Below are 27,137 nucleotides of genomic sequence, written 5' to 3'. Positions count from 1 at the left end.
CACGCCAACAATGAGTGTATCCCCTCTGTTACTCCTTGTGTATACCGCCTGCTCCTGAGTGCATCTTGCAAATCCGATGCCCTTCATGCACTTGTCGAGGCGCGTGTTCCATGCCCGAGGTGCTTGGCGTAGACCGTAGAGTGCCTTTGAAAGCTTGTAGACCTTGTGCTCTTGATTCTTCACAACGAACCCTTCAGGTTGAACCACATAAACTTCTTCCTGGAGATCACCATTTAGGAATGCGGACTTCACATCCAAATGGTGCACCTCCCACCCGTTCTGTGCTGATATAGCGAGGATTATTCTGATGGTATCAAGCCTCGCCACAGGTGCAAACACCTCATCAAAGTCCACGCCTTGCTGCTGGACATACCCTTTTGCTACAAGTCTTGCTTTGTGCTTGAGAATGTTGCCTTCATTGTCCTTCTTCAGCTTGTACACCCATTTGAGACCAATGGGTTTAGAACCTCGCGGTAGCTCCGTGAGTATCCAAGTCTTGTTCTTCTCGATGGCCTCCATTTCCTTCTCCATGGCAGTCCGCCATTCTTGATCTGTTGCGGCCTCAAGATAGTTCGCTGGTTCTTCATTGATGAGAAACAACTCCTCTGCCGGGAGATCAATCACCTCCGTCTCCGCATAGATGTCCGCAAGAGATCGATAGCGTACAGGAGTCATAACTGCAGCTTCAGGGGGTCCGAACGCGTCCAAAACAGTGGGGTTCGCTGCCTCGAGGTCCGGACAGATCTAACGTCGTTGGAACTGCTGCCACAGCAGCTGTTTCTGAACCTGCAGCAGACTGTGGACTGGTTCGGGCACCTGCTAGTAATCTAGTTCGGCCAGCGACAGTGCCAGCAGCAGCAGCTCCTGCAGGAGCTGTTCGGTGTGCCGGCTGTCCAGGTTCGTCTCCGGTCAGCTCCGCTGCGGTATGAGCTCCTGCAGGGGCTGTTCGGCCTGCAGCAGCAGCAGCAGGTATTCGGACAGCAGCAGCCCCTGTTCGGGCTGCAGTTTGTCCAGCTTGGACGGCTGGAAATTCGCCGACCGTTGCATTCTCCTCTTCCGCTGTGAACTCCGTCCAGTTAGGTGATTTTTCGACTCCATCGGCGCTCCATTCCCACTCTTTTCCTTCCTCAAACGCGACATCCCTGCTGACACGTATCTTGTTATGTTGAGGGTCGTATAGGCGATGCGCTTTGCTTCCTTCCTCTACCCCAATATACACCATTGGCATGCTCCGATCGTCGAGTTTCTTGTGAGAAGGACCTGCAATCTTCACATGCGCCATACATCCAAAAACTCTCAAGTGTTCTAGGTGGGGTTTCTTACCAAACCAAGCTTCGTAGGGTGTGTGGTCGTTCAACGCCTTGGTTGGTAGTCGGTTGAGGATGTACACCGCGTGCCTAACCGCTTCGCCCCACATGGTTCCAGGCATATGCATGCTCTTAAGTAGGCTCCTCGCCATGTCCATCACCGTGCGATTACGCCTCTCCACTACACCGTTTTGCTGCGGGGTGTACGGTGCAGTGAGATGACGCTTGATGCCGTAGTCTTCACAAAACTTGGTGAACTCCTTTGACAAGAACTCGCCACCACGATCCGTCCTCAATGTCTTCACCTTGTGGTCACATGCATTCTCAACCTCTGTTTTGAACTTCTTGAAGGTTTCACAAGCTTGACTCTTGGCCTTCAACATGTATACCCACATCCATCGGCTGAAATCATCAACAATAAGAAGGAAGTAGCTGTTACCCGCAAGTGTGGATGGGGTGATAGGACCACATAGGTCAGCATGTAGTAATTCCAGCGGCCTCTGAGCTCTGAAGTTTGCTTGCGAAGGGAACGGCAGTCTTGCTTGCTTGGCGACGAGGCATCCTTCGCATAGTTGATTTGGGTGCAAGATCTTCGGCAATCCGGAAGCCATCCTCTTATCAGTCATCATCTTGAGGGCAAAGAAATTGACATGCCCAAGGCGAGCATGCCATAACCAAGCTGGATCGATAATGTTCGCCATCAAACACGCCGGCTTGCAAGTCTTTAACTCTATCCTGTACAATCGGTTAGTTGAACGTGTCACCCTCATCAAGAGTGCACCGTTCCTATCAAACACCCTCAGGAACTCGTCAGCAATAACAACCTTACTCCCATCTTCAGTCATCTGACCAAGGCTAATAATGTTAGATTTCAAACTTGGAATATAATATACCTCAGGTAGTAGCCTTTGATCGCCGTTGTTGCACTGAAAGAGGATAGAGCCTTTCCCCTTGATCTCTACCGCGGATCCATCACCAAACTTGACGGTTCCCTTGATGTTCTCGTCGAGCTCCTTGAACTTGTCTCGGTGGCCGGTCATGTGATTGCTAGCTCCGTTGTCGAGGTACCAAACGTCGTTGGCAACTTGTGCCTCCCCCGCTGTAAGTAAATCCGGCACCACCTTCTCCTCATTAAGCAAAATAGCACTTGACGATTCTTCTAACATAGCCATCATCAAGGTTGGCTCCTCGTCATATGCACGGGTGAGATGAGCCTCCTGTTCATGGTTGCGGCGTTGCTTGTGACACTCCGACTGAAAGTGCCCGTATACTCCGCAATTGAAGCATTTGATGTTGGATTTGTCTCGACCACCGCTTGTGCTACTCTCCCCCTCCTGGCGAGCTGCACCTCCATGGCCGAAACCACCTCCTGGACGTCCTCCTCTGCCGCCGAAGCCGCCTCGGCCTGCCTGGCCGCCGTGCTCCCCTCCGCGGCCTGCTTGGGCAGCGTGGTGCTGCTGCCCGCTGCCGTGGTACTGCTGTCCGCCTCGGCCTCTTTGGCCACGGCCACGCCCACGACCGGCCCCGCGACCTCGTCCTCGACCGCTGCCATCATTGGTTGTAGGTGTTGAGAGGAAGCCTCCGCCGTTCTTCTTGCTCCTTGCTTGCCACTCCGCATGCGTCAACAATAGGTGATCGTCGACGTTGTTTCGAAAAACACGTGCCCTCTCCTCGTGGGCTTTGAGACGCCCGATCGCCTCCTCGAGTGTCATGTCGTCGATGTCCCCGAACTGTTCAATCGTGGAGACGATAGTAAGGAATCTCTCCGGTACCGCCCGAAGTAGCTTTCTGACGACGTAGTTCTCCTCCATCTCGCCGCCTAAAGCCCGGATCTTGTTGACGACTCCTGTCAACTTCGTCGAAAAATCGTCGACGTTATCATTCTCCTTCATCCGGAGAAGTTCGAACTCGGACTTCAAGGTCTGCACCTTCGCGTTCCTCACACGATCCGTTCCTAGGTGCATTGTTTTCAACGTCTCCCATGCCTCTTTTGCCGTTTGCTTTTCTGCAATCACCATCAAAGTCTCTTCAGGAATCCCCTGATAGATGGCCGCCAACGCCATCTGATCCTTCCTGTGTTCCACGGACACGCCTGTCGCGGGCTCAATGGCATCCCACACGTCTTGAGCCTTCATGTAGACTTTCATCTTGATTGCCCACGAAGCATAGTTATCCCTCGATAGCGTCGGGTATTGGAGAGTGAGAGAACCCACCTTGGTCGTCATCTTCTCCGAACTCGTCATCTCTTCAGATCTCGGTTGAATCTTAGGCATACACCGCTCTGATACCACTTGTTGGATTTGTAATAGGATCGGCCTGAATCAAATCTGAAACTGAGTTGGAAAAACTGTAAACACTGTAGCAACCGAACTGCAGGAAATACAAAAAAACAGAAACTGGTGTTGCTGCAGGAAATAGAACAGAACCGGAAAAAAAACAGAGAGAGAGGAGTTTTCGGTGGAGGAGTTTTCACTTTTTTCTTATTTTCGTTCTACTACTTACAAAGATTGTTTACATATATATAGGAATAAGATTACAACTCTAATCTTATCCAATAACTAGAAAAACTATCCTAACTAGTATTCTATTCTAACTAGAACTCTATTCTAACTAGGACTGATTAACAACTCACAGTACTTGGCGTTATGCGATGATTTGGTTTTCCACTAGATTCAATGGCGAATGTTTCAAGAAGAAAGCGAAGAGAATAGCTAACGGCTGTTATGAGCTACATTCTAATATATGCCTGAAAGAAACTCTTGATATTTTTTCCTTTAGAAGGTCACGGATTTTATGAGCCTCATCAAAGCTCTTAAATTTTCAATTCATACAATTCTTTTAAATTGCAAACATTCTAATGACTGTAGTGATGGGATGAGAAGCTTGTAATATGTTTCTATATCCATTTGTAATCCTTATATCACAGTTTCTTTCTGGGGATTATGATGCACTTAATATTTCCAGTTGCTTAATGAATAAAAATCTTTCATCTATACTACATATAAAAAAGAATTGTCTTGTCAAAACTTTTAACTTCTATTTTTTCCTTTTTAAGTTTAATAATTATCAAATATGTCATTAGTTATAATTAATCATTCACTAATTATATAATCTCTTTTTATTAATTAGTATTTCCTCACTTTTTCAAAACCTTTGGTCATACTATTATTTTATTATTTAATTATGTTATTTATTAGAAAATTTAAAAATTATCCCTAATTTATCTTTAAATAATATTTAAAATTCTAGAAAATTTAAAATTAATAACAATTCATTACACTTATGTCTTATGCTTATGCCTTTGGTTTTCACCTCTTATGGAGTACTACATGTTATCTTTCATCTTATCAACTTTTTAAAAGTATGATAATAAGATGAAAAGTAATTTGTATTTGTTATAATTGTAATAGTATTAATAGTATAATAATTTTAATAGTAATTTTTAATTAATAAATTACAATGTAATTTAATAATTTTACAATTTAGTAAATTATTTGCTAATAGTGTACTAAACCAATTATGAATTTAAAATGTACTAATAGTATTATAATCATGCTATGTATAATATTATTATATTTGAAATAGAAGAAATTATTTAATATATTGTAATTATTTAATAAATTATGAATAAATTATAACAATTATGCAAACTATGATAATTAATCATACAGTTCTGTATCCACAGTTTTATCGTACAATTTATTCTTTCAAACAAAATTATAATTGTTCAAAATTTATATTGCTATACAAGTCATTTTATTATTTCTCAGCCAAAAAAAATTATAAAACATAAAACAAAACAGGTACACTTCCGTGCAAAGCACGTGCACATATACTAGTTGATAAAAAAAGTTAGGGTACTCTTTATCAATTAGTGCATTTATTTTATCAAATATTCACAAAAGCTAAGTGGCTTATATGGTTAGGGTGTATGAATTACATATAGTGGTTGTGTGGTTGATTCCTTCCCTAGTGAATTTTTAATTAGGCATTAAATAAAAGGTATATTTTGCTTATAAACTGAACTTATAAACTAATTTATTTATAAGCTAATCAACTTTGTAAAGGACTCCTTAGAATCAAAATAATTTTAATAAAATAATATAATTACTATGATATTATGTTTTTGTGGTCTATAAACACAAAGTTTTACCTCCTTTTATTTTTTAAAATTTATCCTTGCAAGACCCGTTAGAATTTGAGGGACTAATTAGCAATGTCAATGATATCAAAAACTAATATAGAATTATTAAATATTTGAGGGACTAAAATATGTGAAAATCCATTTAACCAATATGTCAAAACTCTAAAGTTATGATGGGGATGATGATTACAAAATTATGGGCTAAAATCTGAACTCAACTAGTGATATCAATTTTTAGAAAATCCACTTTAAATTCATGGCCGAAAGGATTTAAACCTAGGTTGCTTATGATATTATTTTAAATTAAGTCCCTCTAACTATTACATCTAAAACAATTGTATCGATTTATCAACAGGCGCCATTCACATGCTCTCTAATTGTATTGGAGCCATTCCATGATCCCATTCCAAACTTCTTTCGCATAATTGCATCCAAAGAATAGATGTTTACGACCCTCTGCTTCAGTCCTAGAGCATAAACAACAACTGTTGGATTGAATAACTCCTCTCCTTTGTAGCTTATCTCGTGTAAGAAGTCTATCCTAGGCTGTAAGCTACAACACGAAAGAATGCTTAAGATAGTTGAGTTTCTTCCAAACTGTTTCATACCACTACACTTTGATTATTGTAGGACATAGGCGATAATACAAATCAGATAGATGAACCTTGAGGTATTTATAGCAAGAACTGATCATCAGTTTCAAGTTCTCAGCTCCTCCACAAGAAATTAACACCTTATCTCTGACTTTAAGTAGTTGTTTCCACATTCAAGAATCTCCCTTTTTCATCACAACCCGCTAGATGTCCCTATTTTTAAATAGGTCCCATGAACACATTTGATCCACAAAGATTCTTTGTTGATATGAATGCACGAAAGAGTTCTTAATACTCATGCATTGTTCCAGATTGTAGCTAAAAAAATCCCTAAGCCTCCAAACTTCTTCCCAAGATAGATTTTATCTCATGATACTAGTGGTGTTTTGATCACATGATTAGTTTTTCCCTAAAAACTCATGCACAACTCATCAATCTTTTGGAGAACTTTTACTGGAAGGACATAGCTAGATGTCCAGTAAATTTGAATTTCTAGTATGACACTTTTTATAATTTGCAACCTTCCACCATACAATAGGTTTCTATGTTTTGTCCAAGCTTGAAATTAGCTAGAAATTTTTGTGAAAAGTAGACTGCAATCAACATAAGATAGCCTCTTGTATATAAGAGGAACTCCTAATCATCTGATTGGTAGTGTACCTTCAGAGAAGCCCAATTGATCATGAATGCAATCCTTTACTGAATTTTCAGCCCCCCATAAACAATTGAACACTTATGTGAGTTAGCTTCCAAGCCTAAAGTTGCGCTGAAGTTGGTGATGCATTGATATATTCTCTGAACTGAATAAGGATCACCATTGCTAAATAAGAATAGGTCATCAAAAAAAATCAAGTGACTGATTTTGAGCTTTCCACATTTAGAATGAAACTTGAAGCTTCTGTCATGTTTCAATTGATTGGACTTCTTGAGAGATTTTCCATGTCATGAATAAACAAGTAGGGAGACAAGGGGTCACCTTGTATTAGACCCCTTTCACCTTAAAATACCCATGAAGTGAGCCATTTAGAGAGATGGAATACTTCAGGGAGGTTATACAAGCCATGATCCATCTAATCATATTATTAGGGAAACCCAGGCCAATTAGCATCCCTCCTATAAAACTCCAAGTGATTGTATCAAAAGCCTTTCTTATATCAATATTCAACATGATTATTGGAGATAGATGCTTCCACCCATAGTTCTTTATAAGCTCATGGGATAACATGATGTTATTTGTAATTTGTCTCTCTTTAACAAATGCACTTTAAGCTCATGGGTGTTGAGGTTTGATGTGGTTCACTGTTCCATGTTCCTGCTTCATCAAAGATAACATCTCTGGAGACCACTAATTTGTTAGTATCAGGATTGTATAGTCTGTAGGCTTTGGATTCTTCATTGTAGCCATTAAAGATGAGTTTAAGTGGTCGTATCTTTGATGCCATAATAGAGAATAGTTATTTTCTTCTGATTTGAGTATAAGATTCTCTATAGACATTTTTAGGGAAAAACTTTGTTAGGAGCCATTTTTATTCTGATCATTATTTGCTTATTCTTATCATCTATTATCACACATTCATTCTTAAAGAAATTGATTGCATATTCTTTTTGGATTAATTGTCCTACACTAGTAAATTTTTAGTTACCACCGAAACATAAAAAAAAATTTGAAATGTATTTAGTCTTACCTCCCTTCATCTGGACTGCTATCACTCCCTTTTTTTTTTTTGGTCAATGAAAATTTTATTCATATCCCAATTGAGAAATATGTACACAACAAGAATACTCAGTACTATGGACTGAGATTTACAAAAAAATTACATGTATATGAAGAATAGAACTTCATATTAACATGAAAAGCTCTCTGTCACTGTTAGAGGGGTGCAGACTATTCAATAGTATGGTTGAGACATCATATTTGATTTCCTTCACTATCTGATCAGCATCCTTGAATTTTTGTGAGAAGATCCGTTCATTTCTTTCCCGCCAAATGTGGTATATAGAAGCTGTAAAAACCAGTCTTTTAAGCTTTTGCTTATATCCTCTTCCTCTCAAACTTGCAAACCAATTAACTAGATGAGACCAATTAGTAGACTTCCACCCAAAGCCTGACCATTCCATGATTTTGTCCCAGATGTAGCCAGAGAAGGAACACTCAAAGAACAGGTGATCCCTAGACTCCAAGCTTAAACCCATACATAAACTGCAACTGTTGTTATGAACACTCAAAGAACAGGTGATCCCTAGACTCCAAGCTTAAACCCATACATAAACTGCAACTGTTGTTATTTGTAATTCCTCTTTGCAGCAATTTGTCTTGGGTCAATAGTCTATTTTGCATAGCTAACCAGCTAATAAAGGCATGTTTAGGGATGTTTAAACTCCCCCAAACAGTTTTACACCATGAGACTTGATGAGATGTAGGAAGAAGCCCTGCATACAAAGCTGAAATTCTGAGTTTGGAGCTCCTGTGGCAAGAATGAATGAAGTCTTTTAACCTGTCAGCTCCTCCAAAAAGAATCAATGCTTTATCCTTGACTTTAACCATTTGTTTCCACATCCAAGAATCTCCTGTTTTAGCTTTTACTTGCCATATATCACTATTCTTGAGATAATTTCCATGGATCCATTTGATCCACAAAGATTCCTTGTTTACATGTATAGACCAAATGTTCTTCAGTGCACTTGCAAAATTCCAGTAATAAGCCGAAAACACTCCCAATCCTCCTTGCATTTTCCCAATACAAACTTTTTTCCAAGAAACTAGAGATTTCCTAGAAGAATCCCACAAGAATCTCCTGCACATTTCATCTATCTTATGAAGAACACTGGTAGGAAGAACATAGCTTGATGTCCAGTAAATCTGTATACCAAGAATCACACTTTTGATAACTTGTAACCTCCCTGCATAGGATAAAATTTTATGGTTTTTCCAGCTTTGCAACTGTCCCGAGATTTTATCAAAAAATGCATTGCAATCCATGTGTGACAATCTCTTGGATATGAGTGGAACTCCAAGGTATTTAAATGGCATTTTACCTTCAGCAAATCCCAGAATGTTGGCTATGGATTCTTTGACATTGTCTTCAACCCCTCCATAAAGAATAGAACATTTTTCAGGATTAGCCTCTAACCCTGAAATCTCACCAAAGGATTTGAGGCACTGATATAACTTGTGCACAGAGTATGTATCACCTTTAGAGAAAAGTAACAAATCATCCGCAAAAATGAGATGGGTGATCTTCAGATTTTTACATTTAGGATGGAATTTAAAAGCTTTATCATCTCTTAAAGATGTCAAGCTTCTTGATAAATATTCCATACCTAAAATGAAAAGATAAGGGGAAAGAGGATCTCCCTGTCTCAACCCTCGTTCACCTTTGAAATAGCCTTGCAAAGAACCATTGAAAGATATTGAAAACTTTGGGGTAGTTATACATAACATAATCCATCTTAGCATGTCAGCTGGGAATCCCAAACCTGCAAGCATTTTTTCAAGAAAGCTCCAACTTATTGTATCAAAGGCCTTTCTTATGTCAATATTTAGCATGACCCTTGATGATATTTTCCTCCTGCTGTAGTTTTTAACCAGCTCATGTGCTAACATTATGTTGCTAGAGATTTGTCTTCCCTGTACAAAAGCACTCTGAGCCTCATTGACAATGTATCCCATGACAGGTTTAATTCTATTTGCCAGGATCTTTGTTATGAATTTATACAAGCAGTTACAACAAGAGATTGGCCTGAAGTCTGCTGGAGTTTTAGGACACTGGACTTTAGGGATAAGAGAAATTGAGGTAGAGTTTACAGCTCCCAACAATTTACCAGTCCTGAAAAATTCCTTTATAGCTAAGGTAACCTCATCCCCAATTATAGGCCAGGCAGTCTTAAAGAAAGACATACTGTATCCATCAGGCCCTGGGGCTTTATCCTCAGGTATTGAAAAAACAGCTGCTTTTATTTCAACCTTTGAAACAGGTTTCAACAGTTCATTGATTTGTGCATCATTCAGACATGGACCTGATTTGATAATGTTGATGTCAGGAGGGAGAGTGTTAATTGCCTTGCCCATCAGATTTTTATAATATGATGTAAGCTCCTGCACAATACCTTCATCATCAGTAATTTTATCTCCTTTGCTATTGTAGAGAGCCAAAATTCTGTTATTATGTCTTTTATACTTAGCTATAGAATGAAACAGCTTAGAACTTCTATCACCATGCACATTCCAGTTAATCCTGGCCTTCTGCTTATAAAAAGACAGTTCACAATCAAGGAGCTTATTGTATGTGAGGATGCATTTTTTCTCATGAGCAATAAATTCAGAATTGAGAGGGTCAGAGTGTAGAATTCTCTGAGCATCTTCTAAAGCAAATTTTGCTCTTTGCACTTGCTCACTAATGTTATGAAAATGTTTCTTGTTCAGATCTATTAACTCCTTCTTCAACATTTTGAGCTTTGCATAAACTGAGTACATAGTATAGCCTTGAACAGGAGTGTGCCAGATTTTTGAAACAGTGGGAATGTAATTTTCATGCTTGGTCCATATTTTGAAGAATTTGAAAGGCTTCTTTCCCTGTTTCAAGTCATCATAAACAGAAACAATGGCTGGAGAATGATCAGATAGATTGGGGAGCATGAATTCCACATGACTAGAAATGTATTCATCAATCCATGCATCATTTATCAAAGCTCTATCCAACCTACACCAGATCCTTGAATTTGCATCTTGTTTGTTATTCCAAGTATAAAAACATCCCTGAGTTTTTAAGTGCCTGAGATTGCAATCCTCAATAAAATTCTTGAAATCTTTTGTATCAGCCTCTGTTAGATTTATACCACCAAGCTTTTCTTCATTGCTCAGTAAGCAATTAAAATCTCCACATATTATCCAAGGAACATTCCTAATTTTTTGGGATATCTGTTTAAGATCTTCCCATAGCTCTTTTCTAGCTTCCTCTCTGTTAAAACAATAGACTGTTGAAGCAATGCAGCTAAGTCTACCATCCAATGATTTCATATAGCAAGTAATATGCTGATCTGAAATTTTGATCACCTGAATGTCAAAAAAATTCTGATCCCAAAGGATAAGAATTCTAGCTTTCTCAGATCCTCTTACAGTTGACAACCATTTCCAATTTTTTGCAATCTTTTTTGCAGTGGCATCCAGTAATGATTCCTTAATTTTGGTTTCAATTAGAGCTATGAATGACAGATGATACTGTGAAATATGGTTTCTCACCATCTGCTGTTTAGGGGACTTGTTTAATCCCCTCACATTCCAAAAAGATAAGTTCATGTGAAAGAATCTCCCCCCCTGTCAATTGTACAGGGGTCATCTGCAATCTTTCCTCCAGTTGAATTTCCTGAAGAATTCCTCTTTGACTTGTTCCCTTGAACAAGAAACCAGCAATCCCTATCTGTGATCAGTTTGTCATGCATGACATGCATAGAGTTTTCATTTTCCAGTTTTTGACCATCCAGCAAAATTCCATTGCCTTTTAACACCTGAGAATGATTGGTCTGCCTATTAACTCCATTTCTCAATTCCCCTTGTGATACACCAATTCCTTGCATAGACTCCCTAATAGTCTGCTGCCCAGAAACATGCACAGGAGGAGATGGCATATGAACCTGAACAGGAGACATCTCAGTGGATACAGGTGCAGGCATAGTAGGTATATGCACAGGAGGTACAAGCACAGGAGAAACATTGCACAGAAGATTGCACAGGATCAATTTTCTGTTTTGGTCTCCATCTCTGTACTTTCACCTGTTTTTTGCAAAAATTAGTTTCATGACCCACAATTTTACAATTTTCACACCATCTTGGCTTGAATTCATAAAACACCTTCTGTGTTATTTTTTCCCATTTGGTCCCTGGATATGAATCTCATCAGGAAGCGAGGAGGGTAAAGTAACTTCAACCAACACTCTTGCATATGCTAGCCTTTGTCTATTTGCTGTCAACTTATCAGTGGTAATTGGCTTACCTATAAGACTGGCTATTTTGCTGATACTTCTTTCATTCCACAAGTTAAGCCGTAAACCTGGCAAGTGTATCCACACAGGGTAGACACTATCCTTTCTTTTCTCAAGTTCATCATCAATAGACCAAGATTTCAAGAGAAGAGGTCTAGAACCTAGGAACCAAGGACCATTCTCCAGAATTATACTCATGTCTTCCAGATTTTTGAACTTGAAAAGAAAAAGTCCAGGTTTTAGAAGACAGATTTCTGGTAGTGCTAAGCTTCCCCATATTTTCTTCACATAAGTCTCCATAGCCTTATATTTGATATTTAGACCCAAGACTTGTCCAATAAGAGAAAACTTCCATATGGAACCACCTTCATTCCACTCATCTTCATCAAATGTTACTGAATCTTTGATATCAGGTTGAATATAGTTCAGATTAAAACCATTTCTAGGTTTTCTATTATCTTTAAAAAAACTCACCCAGCTTTTCCTATTATTTTCAGGATCTGAAACAGGCACTTCTTCATTAGATTCCAAAATCAACGGTGAGTCATTTGCCTCTTTGCCATTTGATATGACAAGAGGCGGAAATTCATTTTCTCCTCCAAGAAGACCAGAATCATCATTTTGAGATGAGATCTCAATAGGATTTGAAGAAGAAACCAAATTCAGAGAAGAGACATTGCTATGAGTTTTCATTGATGAAATAGTTGAAGCAAATTCCAAATCAAGATCATCCGCCCAAGAATTTGAGATGAATTACCAGAAATCAGGGACTTACAGAGATTTCTTGATTGAAGACCTTTTTGTTCAAGAATCCTTTGAGATTGCTGCTGAGGATCCATCAAGAACTTATTTGAATTGAGAATATCCTTCATCAGCAGCTTCTTCTTTTCTCCCTTTGGACCCGTTGACTTCATCACCTCAAGCTCAAGATCTCCATCATCTTCAGCAAAACTCGTATCAGAGTGATCACTAGATGAAAGTAAATCAGAATTAGCATCTCTCGATCCTAGATTAAGGATCTTCAAACCACCATTTCTCTTTTTTCTAAGTAAATCAGAATTAGCATCTCTCGATCCTAGATTAAGGATCTTCAAACCACCATTTCTCTTTTTTCTTGCCATTTTCCTCGGCGGGGGCGCAGGTTAACAGGATCGCCTGTTAACATGCACCATGAGAAAGAACCGCCAAATTTTTTTTTAATTCGCTATCACTCCCTTTCCTTCAATGTTTATTAATTTTTCGTCTCTAAGCTTTATTTGAGAGCTAGCTCCATCCTTCAGCTCTACGAAGCTGCTCTTATTTCCTATCACATGATTGTTGCATCCACTATCCAAATATCAAGTATCTTTTCCTTCTGATTGTGCATTAAAACAAGAGTAATATAGGTGATTGGTTTCTACTTCTATATAGTGGACTTCATCATTTTTTGATACCAGCAATATTCTTGGGAGTGATTAGCATTTCTATAGTTTGTGCATTTAAATTTACAGTTATATGTGTTATGTCCAGACTTACTACATATTTTACAATAGGAGGTAGACTTACCTTTTAAGAAATCTTTATCTCTCTTATTCATTCTTCCTTGTCTCCCGAACTTTTTTTCATGGTAGTTGTCTCTTCCTTGTCTCCCGACCACATAGATCACATTTAAGCACACGTGCATGTTTATAATGAGAATTCTAAGCATATGGATGTGTGTATGATGAAGAAACATTATAAGATGCACAAGGAGCATTAATAGTTTTATGTTTGTGTGCATCATAGCAAAATTTAGCTAAATGACCTTTGTGGTCGTAAATAGAATATTTATAAACTTTGCTATATTTGTGTGCATAGTATATAGGATGTTTAATAGTAGCATGAGTTTTAGCATACATATCCATAAGCTTTTTGTTATTATCAATGCATGTTTTTAAGATTCAATCTAAACAAAATATGTGGTTCTTAACATGATTCAACTCATTATTATTAGGCACATATGCATTAACACTAGAAGTAGAAAGAGCATGATTATTTTTGAATGAATTAAATTCATTTCTAATTATTTCTGCCTCTAGCATGACATCAATCTTAGCATGAGATAAGTTAGCAATGGATGATGTTAGTTTTTTATTTTTCAATTTTAACATATCATTATTTTCTTTAAGCATATTTTCTTTTTTAATGATATCAAAATTGGAAGCTAGCTTCTCATGATCGGATTTTAAAATGACGTGCTTGCTTTTTAAATCTAAAAAGATATGATACAATTTGTTATAGGCATGTAATAATTTTTTAGAAGCATAAGAAAGTTCATCACTAGATAAATCATTAATAGATTCGAACTAGCAAACCTCACTAGGGCTATCGCCTAGTGACCGTGTGCATGATGATGCTCCAATTGAACTTGAAGAGGAAGCCGCCAAATTTTGTCGGATCGCCTCTTAAGTTTTCTTGATGTGCTTCTATGAATTTCTATAATTTATAAGCACTATCCAATGAATCAAGCTTGTTAGAAAAAGATAAATCAAAAAAATTCTAACAATAGCTTATTCATTGTAAACATCTTATGATCATCTTTACTCCACTTGGATTTCTCCGAAATAGGTACAATATAAGCACAATCAATTATTTTCCACAAATTGAAGTGTCTAGATTGAACAAAAAGTTTAAATCTAGCATACCATTGAGCATAAGAAAAATTATCTAATCTAGGAGCAACATTAACATCATAGCGTAAGCAAGGTGCACAATGCATATCCATAGTTAAAAATGTGCAAGCAAGATATAAATATAATCAAAACTAGATTAGCACAATAAGATAACTTGGATATTTAACTCAAGGTAATTAGATCTTAAATCAAAGAGTACCAAGCTCTGATACTAATTGGTAGACCCTAATGACACTAGGAAAGACCCTAGAGGGGGGGGGGGGGGAATAGGGTTTATGCTAATCTAATCTGATTTAATGCTAATTAAAAACTTATTAATAAGTTATCCTAGCAATTAAGATATACAAGAGTTATGTGCAATAATAAGCAATATAAACAAAGAGCAATATCCTAGCAAAGATATATATGGTGAAATATATGTAAGGATATATAAACTAACACAAGGGTGAAAAAACAAATTATAAATGTGATAGGGTAATATACACAAAAAGTAATAGATAATGGTGATATAAGATACACATAAAAGTAAATGCGGCAATGACAAACTCAAACACAAGCAAGTGATCACGGAGTTCGGACCTTCCGTCCTACGTCTACGCTCCCCACTCTCGGGGAGAACTCCACTATCATAACTGGGTTTTCTATGCTCATCCGAATAACGTTTACACCACACAATATTAGTTTTTAATGCTCACCGATTAACGTTCATAATCTCACAATATAACTACACAAACTACCACCTAAAGTGTTGGCCTCTCACATGTCTCCCTCAAGTGTTAGGAATTACAACCTATCTCTAGGCATTACCACCTACCTCACTCCTCTTGGGACCGACCACGTCTCTCACCTCTACACTTCTCTTGGTGTACTTGTGAAATACAAAGTAAATGCTCATAATTAAGCTCGCTATAACAAATGGTTGTTCTCTAAATTAGGATGAGAACACAATGAAGCTCACACTCTAAGTCATAAACCCACAATCCTAAATTATACTATGAATACAAATACAATAAGCTCAATAGGTTGTGAGTGAATAAAGAGATAAATCAAATCAAACTAAACTCAAATAAATTCTAGCTTAATAAAAATAAAAATCAGACACATAAAATAGCTAGGTTGAGTTTAGAAAAACTTCTCTATATGATAACAAGAGAGAGTGAGAAGAGTTGAATGCTCAAACACCTATGGATGATCTCCTCTAGCTCTTGTGAAATTATCTTCACAAACAGAAACTTAAAAATGCTTAAAAACTTCTTAAACAAACTTAAACCAAAACTTAAACCCTTATTAAAACACTCCTAAACTTCTTTAAAATATTCTCAAGGGTATTTATAACAACCCAAGACATCAGCCAAAACCCCAAGAAATGACCAAAAAATCAACACAAAAACAGAATCTAGAAATAGTAATTACTGTGCAACAGTAACGTCGATGGTCGACCGTAGAGCCATGGTCGATCGACTATGAAAGGCTGAAGAATAGAGCAAAGTCTATGGACTTTTGGCGGTCAACAGCCACGACCACTCCGGTCGACGGTGGATGGATATTTTTCAGATACTCAAGTTTAAAACAGAAATGCTAATTTTTAACATGCATTTAAAAATAGCAAATAAATTCCAAAAATATAAAACTTTGGGAAATAATTGTAAATATGAAAATGAACATACTTAAAAATGAACATGAAAATGAACATACTTGAAATTAGATGTTTTGATTAAACCATGTCTTAAAACTTTATAAAATAATTTTATAGACTTGATAAAAGATATAAACTATTGTTGTTAAGTCTATAAACCAAAAAACACAATGTTTTATCAAAATACACATATTATACAATAAAACATGATTTCATTGAATTATAAAAAAACTTGATATTGATGAAATTATATGTAAGCATGTATAAACATGAAACAAAAAAGTATTTTCTAATTATATTCAATTGTTTCATATTTAAACTTGAAAACTTATAAAACCAAAACATGTATATATATAACTATATATATACAAAACCAAAAACGTGTATGTGTGTATATGATATTGAGCTTAAGATTTCTACACACATAATATAAAACCTAAAATAATTTACCTAAACTTGATTGATTTTCATTATAGCTTGACTTGGTACACTTTGCGGATGAAACTTGATCTTGGATCTTTATCTTGAATTATATTGCTTCATTCCACTATTCCTCCAACCTCCATTGGATATGATCGTAAAAACTCGATTCCATCCAACCTCCAACTAATTGTTTGTCTAGAATAAATAGAAAAACACAAACACTAGACAAATAATATTAGTTATAAATTATTTGTAAAAACATCATCAAAACAAGAAGGCCAACATCTCCACCTCTTGGCTTGAAGATCTGCTTCTTCTAAGGTCATGTGACTCTAAAGAAGACATTAGTTCATAAAAACTTACTTTTGATAAATCTTTAGGTTCTTCTATAGCAGCAACAATATGATCCCATGTAGGGGGAAGACTTCTATATCTTCTCAACAATCTTCTTATCCTCTATTTTATCCCCATAGCTTCTAATTTGGTTAATAATTGAGATAACTCTATCAGAAAATTTCTTAATGGATTCATTATCTTTTATCTTTATGTTGTCAAAGTACTCCATAAAGATTGTAGCTTGATAGAGATTATCTTATCGGAGCCCTTGAATTCTTATTTGACTATGTCTCATACATCCTTTGATTTTGACGCGGACATTATCTGAGGAAAGACTGCTTTGCTTACCCCTTGTTGGATAAAGAGAAGCGCCTTCATAACCTTTTTCTTGTTCTCCTTATACTCCTTTTGCATTGCCAGTGTCCATGATGCTAACATTGTTGAGTCATCTAGACCCTCATTCCCTTCTTCGACAAGCTCCCAAAGTTCTTAAGAGATGAAGAGTATCTTCATTTGGAGGCTCTAGAAGTCATAATTTTTACCATCGAAAATGGGGACTAAGTTTTGAGAGTAGTTGAAAAGAGAATGGGCAATTGGTGATGAGGCTACGATTTAGAATGGTAGTGAAAGGCTAAAGGCTTTCAAGATTGATTTGAAGTAGAATAGCATGGCTCTGATACCAAATTTGTTGGAGTTGCGGAACCTAGATGGGTAATTAATTTTAATTTTTGTAGGATTGGTAATGGAGGAAGTAGGAAGGGAAAATGAGAAGAGGCTAAGAACTTGAAGTAAATTTGTACGAATTGCTTAAGGTTTGATTACAAATCTTACATTCAATGCCTATTTATATGCTCATAAGGAATTCTCTAGAATGCTTAGATTTTTCATAATACATCAAGTTTTTAGAGAATTCTATATAATTATATTTTCTACATACATCCATGCTTAATATATCTAGTTTCTAGATTATTCTAGACATTTCTAGTTTACATGCACTACCAAAAAATGGGTCTATGGGGACGGTTTATAACCGTCCCATTAGACAACATAACCGTCCCCGTAGGCCTAAGGGAACGGTTACTCATCTGATACCTTTGCCGCCGTGGTACTTGGTCTAACGTGACAGTTCATGATTCAAGTAGCACGGTTCTTGAACTGTCCCTGTTTGTAACATTTGGGGACGGTTTATTTATGGGGACGGTTTCAAGCTTGATCTAAGAGGACGGTTATATTATCTATGGGAACAGTTTTTTTTGTTATCTATGGGGACGATTTTTATACCAAGGGGAACGGTTTCAAGCTTGACCTAAGAGGACGGTTATATTGTCTATGGGAATGGTTTTATTTTTTATCTATGGGGACGGTTTTTATACCAAGGGGGGCGGTTTCGAACTTGACCTAAGAGGACGGTTATATTATCTATGGGAACGGTTTTGTTTTTTATCTATGTGGATGGCTTTTATACCAAAGGGGACGGTTTTCATTTTTTAATGATCAAAACAAATCACCCAGATATCACACATCAGTCCATCACATACAAAGAAACAATAGTCCAAGTTTTACACACAAACTAACCAAACTTTAGCCTTAATATAATGAACAATTCATTACAACGAAGAATAATATTACAACAATAGGATTGAGATAATTCTTCACAAGTTTTACACACAAACTAACCAAATTAAGCACATATCACAAATCCTCCAGGATTAAAACAAAGAGCTACTACTTAATCAAAAGGTCAAAATGTCTCTATTGAGACGATTAAGTTCTAAATCTTCACAACAAGTAAATCCCCCAAAGAGCGACAAGCATGGATCTTCAAATGTTTTCCTACATACATCAAGATAAAAAGATGAGTAAGCACAAGATAAGTAAGCACAAGTAGGATGCTAAGTAAAATGACATTAAAAACATGTAAAGCATGTGAAGACGAACAATGACTACTTAAAAATCTCAACTATGTAAAACACATATATACGTTACCATTATCAAACCTAACATTTAGTTAATATTTATGATGTGTTCTAAATAAAAAAAAGGAATGAGTGGATATCTCTAGAGTAAGTCATAACCCTTAGGCTATTTACACAACTCGACAGGCATCTTTTTTAACTCATTTACATTCACAAGTCTATACAAAACCAACAATAACTTACAGTGTCATCTTTTCCTTTGTTTTCTATTCCATGAACTTCCCCATCATGAGCACAACTTTGTGATTTAGCAATGTCCACATAACTGCCTCGGCTGATCCCTGATTGGAGAATGAACCGTTCAATCCAGCCACCCTCAGTGCCCAGAATAGCAAAATTACCACAAGCACTAATTGTGCAAGCCTGTCAGGAAAATAGAAGAATGCTTAAAATGACCCATAACTTCCATCACAAACTAGAGAGAATTGATACTTACACTGATGTTTTTATATATGTCATATTATTGTGGTAATAAACAAGTAAAATTACCTACGGTGTATTAAACAAATTCGAAAAGAACATACCTTAACATGTGTTTGCTTGTCGGTGGAAGGTGTGGGAATATGTTCACCAAGGACAAAGTTCTGAAGACGCCACACGTAAGCTTGTGGAGTATCCATATGACAGGTCACAACGTTACCCCAATCATGTTCACGGATCTCGACTATAAATATTTTTTTTTTGAAAATGCAAGATCAGTAAACAAATGAACTATCAAGAAAAAGAATATATGTTAAAGAATAATGAAAATACACATTATAAGCTTGGAGAGGACTTTGGCGAACGTAAGATGACATGCAATACTTATCACAGCACAGAAACAATGCTGCGATGTTTATAAAATAGAACTCTTTCAAATATTATCGCCCAGTACAACTGACCCCGCACCCGTGAAACATAGTTTATAATTTAGGTAACATGAAGAAGAATTACATAGTAAGGCAACTTATGGGCCAGAGTTTTGGAAGCACATGCAGTTGCAGCTTTAGTAAGTTAAATTATTTTGGGCCAACAATCATGAGATCAGGAACATCTTTTTTTAAATCATAGAACTCAAGCAAGGCAAGCTGAAGAAACTATAGTTTACACTTCCAAAAACTTAAGGCCTACATAAGTCTGCTAGGCATTAGAAACAGGCCCGCTGTGCTCAAATATGGACATCAACAACTTTTTAACATAATTTCACACATTCTTCCCTCAGCTAGAAGAATGAAATGAGACCACGTGAAGGGAATGGTTTTACCAAACTATTTAATTCCACAAAACAAGGGCTGCAGTCAAGCATCGACCCTCCAAGACTACAACACGAACACCATCGCGTTATTGCAAATACAGGAACACACTCCTTAACATACACCATCTGAAGCTCAGGATGAAATGACAATTCGGTCAATATAATAATATGAGAACTTACCCAAAATATTTCCTATGACAATAATAAAAAAAAGAATGTTAAAGGAGAGACTATTACCAACATCAAAGGTGATAACAAGCTTTAACTTGATCTCTTCTTCCTGAGAAAGAATAATAGTGCTAAATTAGATGCCTCTTTATCCACCAACAAAAAAAAGATAGTAAACAGGGCATGCGGAGCAAGTCAGTTTATCACCTTTTGTTAAAAAAAAAACAAAAACAAAAAAAGAAAAAAAAGAAGAAAAAACATTCATAAAAACAGCCCATAAGATTTTAATAAACAACAAATTCATCTTCTCTCTTTATACCTTCATCACGAGTTTCTTGGCTCTTTTCGTTATATGACACTGAGAAAGTTCTCTACTTTGCTGGTCCAGCCAAAATAGTGAATTTTAATTAATTTAAACAAGATATACAACACAAATTTGTTTAATGGGGTTTTCCAGCCAAAATAGTGAATTTTAATTAATTTAAACAAGATATACAACACAAATTTGTTTAATGGGGTTTTACCAATAAAATGAATATTGTAAGCATCAATTAGAATTGACACAAAAGGCCTACCTCAATATATTTAAAGTGATATAGCTACAATCACCCATAGTCTCAAATATAAATTGCATATAAAATACTAGGCTCTTCAAATATTGCCATATCAGACTAGTTAAGTAGAAGACTAGTCAGATACATACATCTAAGTTTCACTAAAGTACACATAAAGCACTAACATATCTACGCATCAAATTACATAATAGTATAAATAACTATAGTACATTATACAACGAACTTTCTAGATTGACCTAATACTCTTCACATAAACATCTGCTTGAATCAAAATAAATCTTATGCACCACTGCATGCATGAATTAAATTTTTAACTTCATACTCACTGACACTGGTATATTTTCAGTTACATCTCAAATACATAATAAACTTTAGGATGTATTTAATAAATCTTAACATATCTGAGCATCCAGTAAGTATTAGATGTAGGCAAGTCCTCTATGAAGTACCTATGCAAGATAGGTAAAGCCAATAAAACAATAATGTTAACATTTTGTAAAATGATAGAATGACAAGCATATGTGTCTGACATGGGCATTTTTTAGTAAGAAACTAAAGATAGGTGTGAATTGTCCACTTAAAACTAAAATCAGCATATCTACATGGAAATCAAAATGTCACAAACCTGCACTACTGAGAAAAGCCGGAAAGCACGATCTTGAAGAGTCGAAAATCAAAATGTCACAAACCTACATCAATCAAATATTAACCCTCAATCCATCAACCAAGACGCCATTTTGGAAACACAGAACCAATATCCAAACCTAAAAATTCATCAAATACCAAAATTAAACAAAAAAAATTAAAAAAATACCCCATTTTTAGCTTCAACAAGATGCTCCTCGTCAAGATGACAGCATAACCCAACAATATCAAAATCCTCAGCATAGAATGGGCACCCAAACTTCACGCGGAAATCGTCCTCCCCTCCTTCGACATCATCAAACCCTAGGTTCAGATCTACCAACAAACCACAAAATCAGTCACACCAACGTATACAAATTCACAAAAGGAGATCAACTTTGAGGAAATCAGCGCACCGAATCGAGATTGAAGAGTCAATTGATGGCGCCTCGATGCAGCGGAGAATCGGCTCTATGAATCGAACTCCATAGGGTTTTGATGCGGTCGAATCTGGGAAAGAATCCCTAGCAGAATAGAACCCTAGAGCACTGGATTTGGTAAAATTGGGGATATTTATTAATCTAGGGTTAAACTTAATATTCTTTTGTTAAAATTTGGGGTGCGAACATAAAGCCTATAATAAAACCGTCTCATTAGCTCATTACTGGGTTTTTTTGCAAGCCTAGCTCTAGCGTAACGTTTTATTTTAAAGCGTTGTCTTAGACTCTCTTGTGACGCTTGGAACCGTTTCACAACCGTTCCCTTTGGAGGCAAAGGGGATGGTTTTAAACCGTCCCCAAATAACCGTCCCCATATACCTATTTTGTGGTAGTGATGCTTTTTACAAATATCCTAAAATTTTCTAGAATTACAAATTATCTTTTAACAAGGACTTACTTTTGGATCAAGTGGGTTCCTAAAAACCAGCTAAAGAGAGGTACTACTTGGACTGTGCATGCCAGCATTGGGAATTCTTGGATCTAGAAACAGTTGACTAAGGTTAGAGATTACGCTATTAACCACTGTGGAGGAGCTGGCTATTTTGTTTTCTTTCATTCAGGAGTGTAGTGTGAACAGCAAAATCTGTCTTTATACACTATACTTTGATTCTTACTATTTAACCTAATAAACTTTGCGAGAATACTATACACCAAATTCTCCCTTACAATGAACTCCTGGATGGTGCCAAACTGCTTGGGGGTCTCTAAAATACTCTAAACATCCTTTCATTCTACGACTCTTTGTTCACTCTCAATTACATATAGAGGACTAGTTGTATGCTACATGCAGAGTATATCCTCAAATTTGTGTACTTCGTGCTCTTATACTGTGAAGAAAATCATTGACACCATTATTTGCTTGCTCATATTCTATGGTGGTCTGGAATTCGACTGGTTTTCAATGGAGAACATGCAACTTGAGTTTGTTCTCGAGCTAGCACATGAACATGATTGAGAGGAAGGTGGTTTAAACAACAATTGAAATGCATGGTTCTTTCTGCAATATTGTATCATAACTGGCAAGAAGGAATTTGCGTTTGCTAGCACTTGCATAAAGCTAGAAGCCCTGAGGTGCTAATTCATTGCATCAAAGCATCGGTACTATCTGCTATCTTGAAAAGTTCTCTTGATGAAATTCACAAAGATTGGGTAAAGAAATTGCAAAAAAAAAAAAGGAAAAAAGAAGGGAATGTCTTGGATTATATGTTTTGATATGTATTGTCTCTCAAGATGTCTGTAACCGGAGTCTATGTTGTCCACGGCATTCTTTTGGGTAACTAAACAATTTTATTCATTACCAACTGTAAGTTATGTACATATACTCTTCAGCCATGTACATAACCTTCATTTGGTAAATGAATAAAATTTTCATTGAAGAAAAAGGGAAAAAAATAAAGAAATCATGACTAAATAACTTGAAACTTGCTATTGTCCTAACCGATTAACTAAAAGTTCCCACTAAATCAGGCATGAATTATTATGAATTTTACTATATATATAAAAAATCCTAAGTAAATTTTACTGGAAACAATCCTACAGAGGTAAAACCAAACTCTATGACAAACTTTGTATATCACTCAATATTGTCCTTTAATACTAATAAAAACCTTAGAGAGGAAAACCAAAAGCATTATACACTTCATATAATATGCATGTAAGTATACATGTATGTAAGTAATAGAGCATCCAACAACTCTAAGTGTTCTGCTTTTATATCCCTGTTTGGTGGGAAAATTCGAAGAAGACAATTGAGAATTGAATTTATTTTATTCTTTCTAACAAACTTAGAAAAAGAATTAATTACAATTCTCTCGATACAATTCCTCTCTAACAGACTTAGAAAAAGAAATTATAAATCTTCTTGTATCGGAATTCTGATTTACAAAAGAGAAGAGGATCGACAGAGATCCTCCCCTTTGTTTAAAACTGGGTTCTTCACAATAGCGATGAGATGCCTCCCTCGACGTTCGTATCGAGTTTGCTTTTCATTGACGATCTGACGTTTCACCTCGCAGGATTGAAGTTGATAAAACTTGCGTGGCAAGTTTAAAAATAACTCAACGAGTTTAAGAACTCCGCGCGAGTTTAAACTCTGTAACAGAGTTGATTTGAACCGAAATTCGGTTAATAAACCAAGTATCAAAGATCTTTGATCTCAGTTGTTGAAGAACGTTCCAAGCTCTTTGTTGATCTCTAGATCCAAAAATGCTCAAAGATTAAAAGATCTAAAGATGACCACGATCCGATCTGCCCAAGAGATCTCTCCTAATCCCTAGAAGTCAGCTCCTTAACTCAGTTGAGTTTGTTGAGATTTATAGGGGGATTAAGGGGTGTAACTGCCCCCCTTAATCCTAAGTGGGGGAGTGATCCCCTCAAATCTTAGAAAATGGTTTTGAAACCGTTCAGCTTGTATTTGAACGAGTCAAACGGAAAATTCACATTCTGGCATGAATTCTGCGTTCGAACACAGTGTTTGGAAGCTCGAGCGTAGCGTCTGGAAGCTCAGACGCAGCGATTTGGAAGTTGCGTTTGGCAGCACTTGGAAGCTGCATTGGGTAGCGCTTGGAAGCTGCATTGGCAGCTGAATCTGAGTTGTGTTTGTAGCATTCGGAGGCTACGTTTGTGGCCAAACATGAGTTGTGTTGCCAGATGGATCTGAGCTTCATTTGCAACGTTTGAAGCTGAATGTGAGCTGTGTTTACGGATAGGTTTGAGCTGCCTTTGCATTGCTTTGACTCTGGAATGCGGCCACTTGCGTTTTGATTTGAAGAGACCGTCAATTTGTAGTCTCTTTTGCTAGACCGTGCAAAGATCGTCATCTTATAACGTTCGTCTTGGCTCCTTGAAAATATGAGAGTCGTCGATTGTAACTCCCGATGTTGATTGTGAAGGCTGTTAAATTAGAGTTTTCATCGGTTGTTGTGAAGGTTGTCAGATTGTAACCTTCATCGATCTACGTGAAAGTTTTTAAGTTGTAACCTTCTGAAAGTCGTCAAATTGTAACTTCCATCATCGGTGTTTGATGAGAATCAGCTATCTGTAGTAATTTTTAGACAGCCTACAATCCCTACGGTTCCAACACTTGCACAACCTTTAATAGTAGCCAAAATCTGCGCGTTTGTATAAATTGTTACAGTGACTTTTGAGTAATTTAAAATCACAAGTAATAAAAGTTATATATCTGTGTGCTTGAGATTACCCTGAGGATCTCAACATTTACAACTTAATTGAGCAGTGCTGCTAGCCACAAACACACACACCATCAATATGTATAATGGTCATACTTATAAAAAATAAAAACCATAAATCTGTGCTTTTTGAAAAAAAGGAGATGTCAATCATTTATTCAAAAATTTAAGTTATTGATTGTTAGGGATAAGAATCTATATTAGAACACTCTCATATGTGAGACTTTATGATATATTGCTGAAAACTACTAGCTTCATATTTCTTCAATAAGAAATTTACTCAAAACTTAAAGTATTGAAATATTAACTAGTGATGTAATCAATTTAAATTTAGTTCTTACAAGAGGGAAGATAAGGAGATATTAGCAAAACAAACTAGACAATTTAATCTATCTGCAAATTAGCCAAAGTGCAATCAACTTATTTAAGAATGGCCCCTAATCAACTTTTATGACTGCCCTTTCGATTTAGATTATAAAGAAAAATTGATTTTTTTTGTCTAACCAAGACCATAGACATATATAGTTGAGTAAAACCCACAAAGAAAGAAAAGGAAAAGAGTTTCATGTTAACTATCTAAATTTTAAAGCAATTTTCTTAAGAGTTCAAACTCAGATCTATGTTTCTGATTTATTTACATGAGTTAATTTGTTAAGCGGAAAAATTAATTTTAAAATTTAAATTTTGAAAAAAATTCAAAGCTCCAGGATATGAGCCTCCTCAAGTTTAATTGAGTAGTATTAATATATATCTCAGATTTGTATTCTTCTTCCAAATAATAATGAGTAAGGCGTACTCAAGTCTGTCTAAGTGGTAAAGTGGGAGTTGGACAAAGAGGATCTCAGATCTAAGATCAAATTAACTAGTCTTTGCTTATAAAGAAATAAAGGATGAAAAAAAGCCCCACAATTAAGTTCATAGAAATCAAATATGAGATTAAAATAATTGTGAGAAATTTGTATGCAAGTCAAAAAGAAAAAGAAAAAGGAAAATATAGGAGAAAATTTTGAAAGAACAAGAGGAGAAGATCTACACCAAACTCGAAGAGTTGGTGGTGGCTGACAGATAGAGCAGTGAGCACACATAGCTTCAAGCATGAACCTCATTTTATGCAGGAAATCACCATGGGTGCTCACTCTCTTCTGTCAATCTCCATTAATCTCAACTCCTCTCAAATTGTTACCTCTAGCTCTATTTATGAAAGAACTAATCTCTATAGATCTCCAAGCTCTAAATCTGACTTGTATGATTGTTCTTCTGATGAGTTAAGGTTTGGTTTGCTAGGGTTTTTATAGGAGAAAGGAGAGAGTTATCACTAGCTTGTTTCATGTCTGAATGGAATAAATGTGCTGTGGCTGTAGCAATAAAATAATATTTTCACAGTTATTCCTGTCTTTTATGCATCTGATCATTCTCAATGCACCTTGTACTTGTAAATTAACTACTTTAAACAATAAGTAATTAAATAGAGAAGAGTGAACAGTATTCTATAAACCCTAACTTTATCTTTTTTGGGAAAATGCTAAGTATATATAGTATATAACTTATACTACTTTTGTACCATAGTAGTATAAAAAATAAAAATAAAAATAAAAAGTAAAAGTGGAGTCCAATCTCAAGCTCATAAATTTTCATTTTTTTTTAGTTCATGATTAACATAACTCTTGTAATCTAACACATGAAAAACTAACCACATGTCAACAATAAAAAGAATGACAAACTAGAGAAACCATCATAGCAATACAGGAGCATGATCAATCTCTTAAACAATAATATCAGCTCTCTACTGAATACTAAATTAAT

At 36.4% G+C, this 27,137-nt stretch overlaps 3 protein-coding genes and 1 long non-coding RNA gene across 8 annotated transcripts; 1 reads left to right on the top strand and 3 right to left on the bottom strand.

Annotated features, from left to right (window-relative positions):
* On the top strand, nt 9,811-10,135 carry LOC109843261. Its single transcript, XR_002247603.1, has 3 exons — nt 9,811-9,838; nt 9,918-9,977; nt 10,054-10,135. It is a non-coding gene; the product is annotated as an uncharacterized LOC109843261 (long non-coding RNA).
* Nucleotides 10,181-11,286, bottom strand: LOC109837350. The gene is made up of 2 exons (XM_020405556.1): nt 10,267-11,286; nt 10,181-10,201 (listed from the first exon to the last, which is right to left on the bottom strand). The coding sequence occupies exons 1-2, from the start codon at nt 11,284-11,286 to the stop codon at nt 10,181-10,183; spliced, it is 1,041 nt and encodes a 346-aa protein (XP_020261145.1).
* LOC109837342 lies at nt 11,901-12,716 on the bottom strand. The gene has a single exon (XM_020405543.1). It carries the CDS (start codon nt 12,714-12,716, stop codon nt 11,901-11,903), a length of 816 nt encoding a protein of 271 aa, XP_020261132.1.
* On the bottom strand, nt 18,641-22,229 carry LOC109828043 (WD repeat-containing protein 36-like). 5 transcript variants are annotated; one of them, XR_002243579.1, is made up of 8 exons: nt 22,063-22,229; nt 21,837-21,982; nt 21,648-21,711; nt 20,767-20,826; nt 20,517-20,559; nt 19,570-20,405; nt 19,229-19,408; nt 18,641-18,902 (listed from the first exon to the last, which is right to left on the bottom strand). XR_002243579.1 is itself a non-coding variant. In XM_020395089.1 (8 exons), the coding sequence occupies exons 4-8, from the start codon at nt 20,770-20,772 to the stop codon at nt 18,891-18,893; spliced, it is 381 nt and encodes a 126-aa protein (XP_020250678.1). In that variant the 5' UTR covers nt 20,773-20,826; nt 21,648-21,711; nt 21,837-21,982; nt 22,063-22,229; the 3' UTR covers nt 18,641-18,890. The 5 variants fall into 5 exon arrangements, 2 of the variants coding, with proteins under 2 accessions (XP_020250678.1, XP_020250670.1); XM_020395089.1 differs by having other exon boundaries at nt 19,570-19,709; XR_002243580.1 differs by lacking the exon at nt 20,767-20,826.

The sequence above is a fragment of the Asparagus officinalis genome, chromosome 1, assembly GCF_001876935.1.
Source record: "Asparagus officinalis chromosome 1, Aspof.V1, whole genome shotgun sequence".
Lineage (NCBI taxonomy): Eukaryota > Viridiplantae > Streptophyta > Magnoliopsida > Asparagales > Asparagaceae > Asparagus > Asparagus officinalis.
The sequence above is the reverse complement of the archived record's forward strand: the minus strand, read 5'-3'. Positions and strand labels throughout refer to the sequence as shown.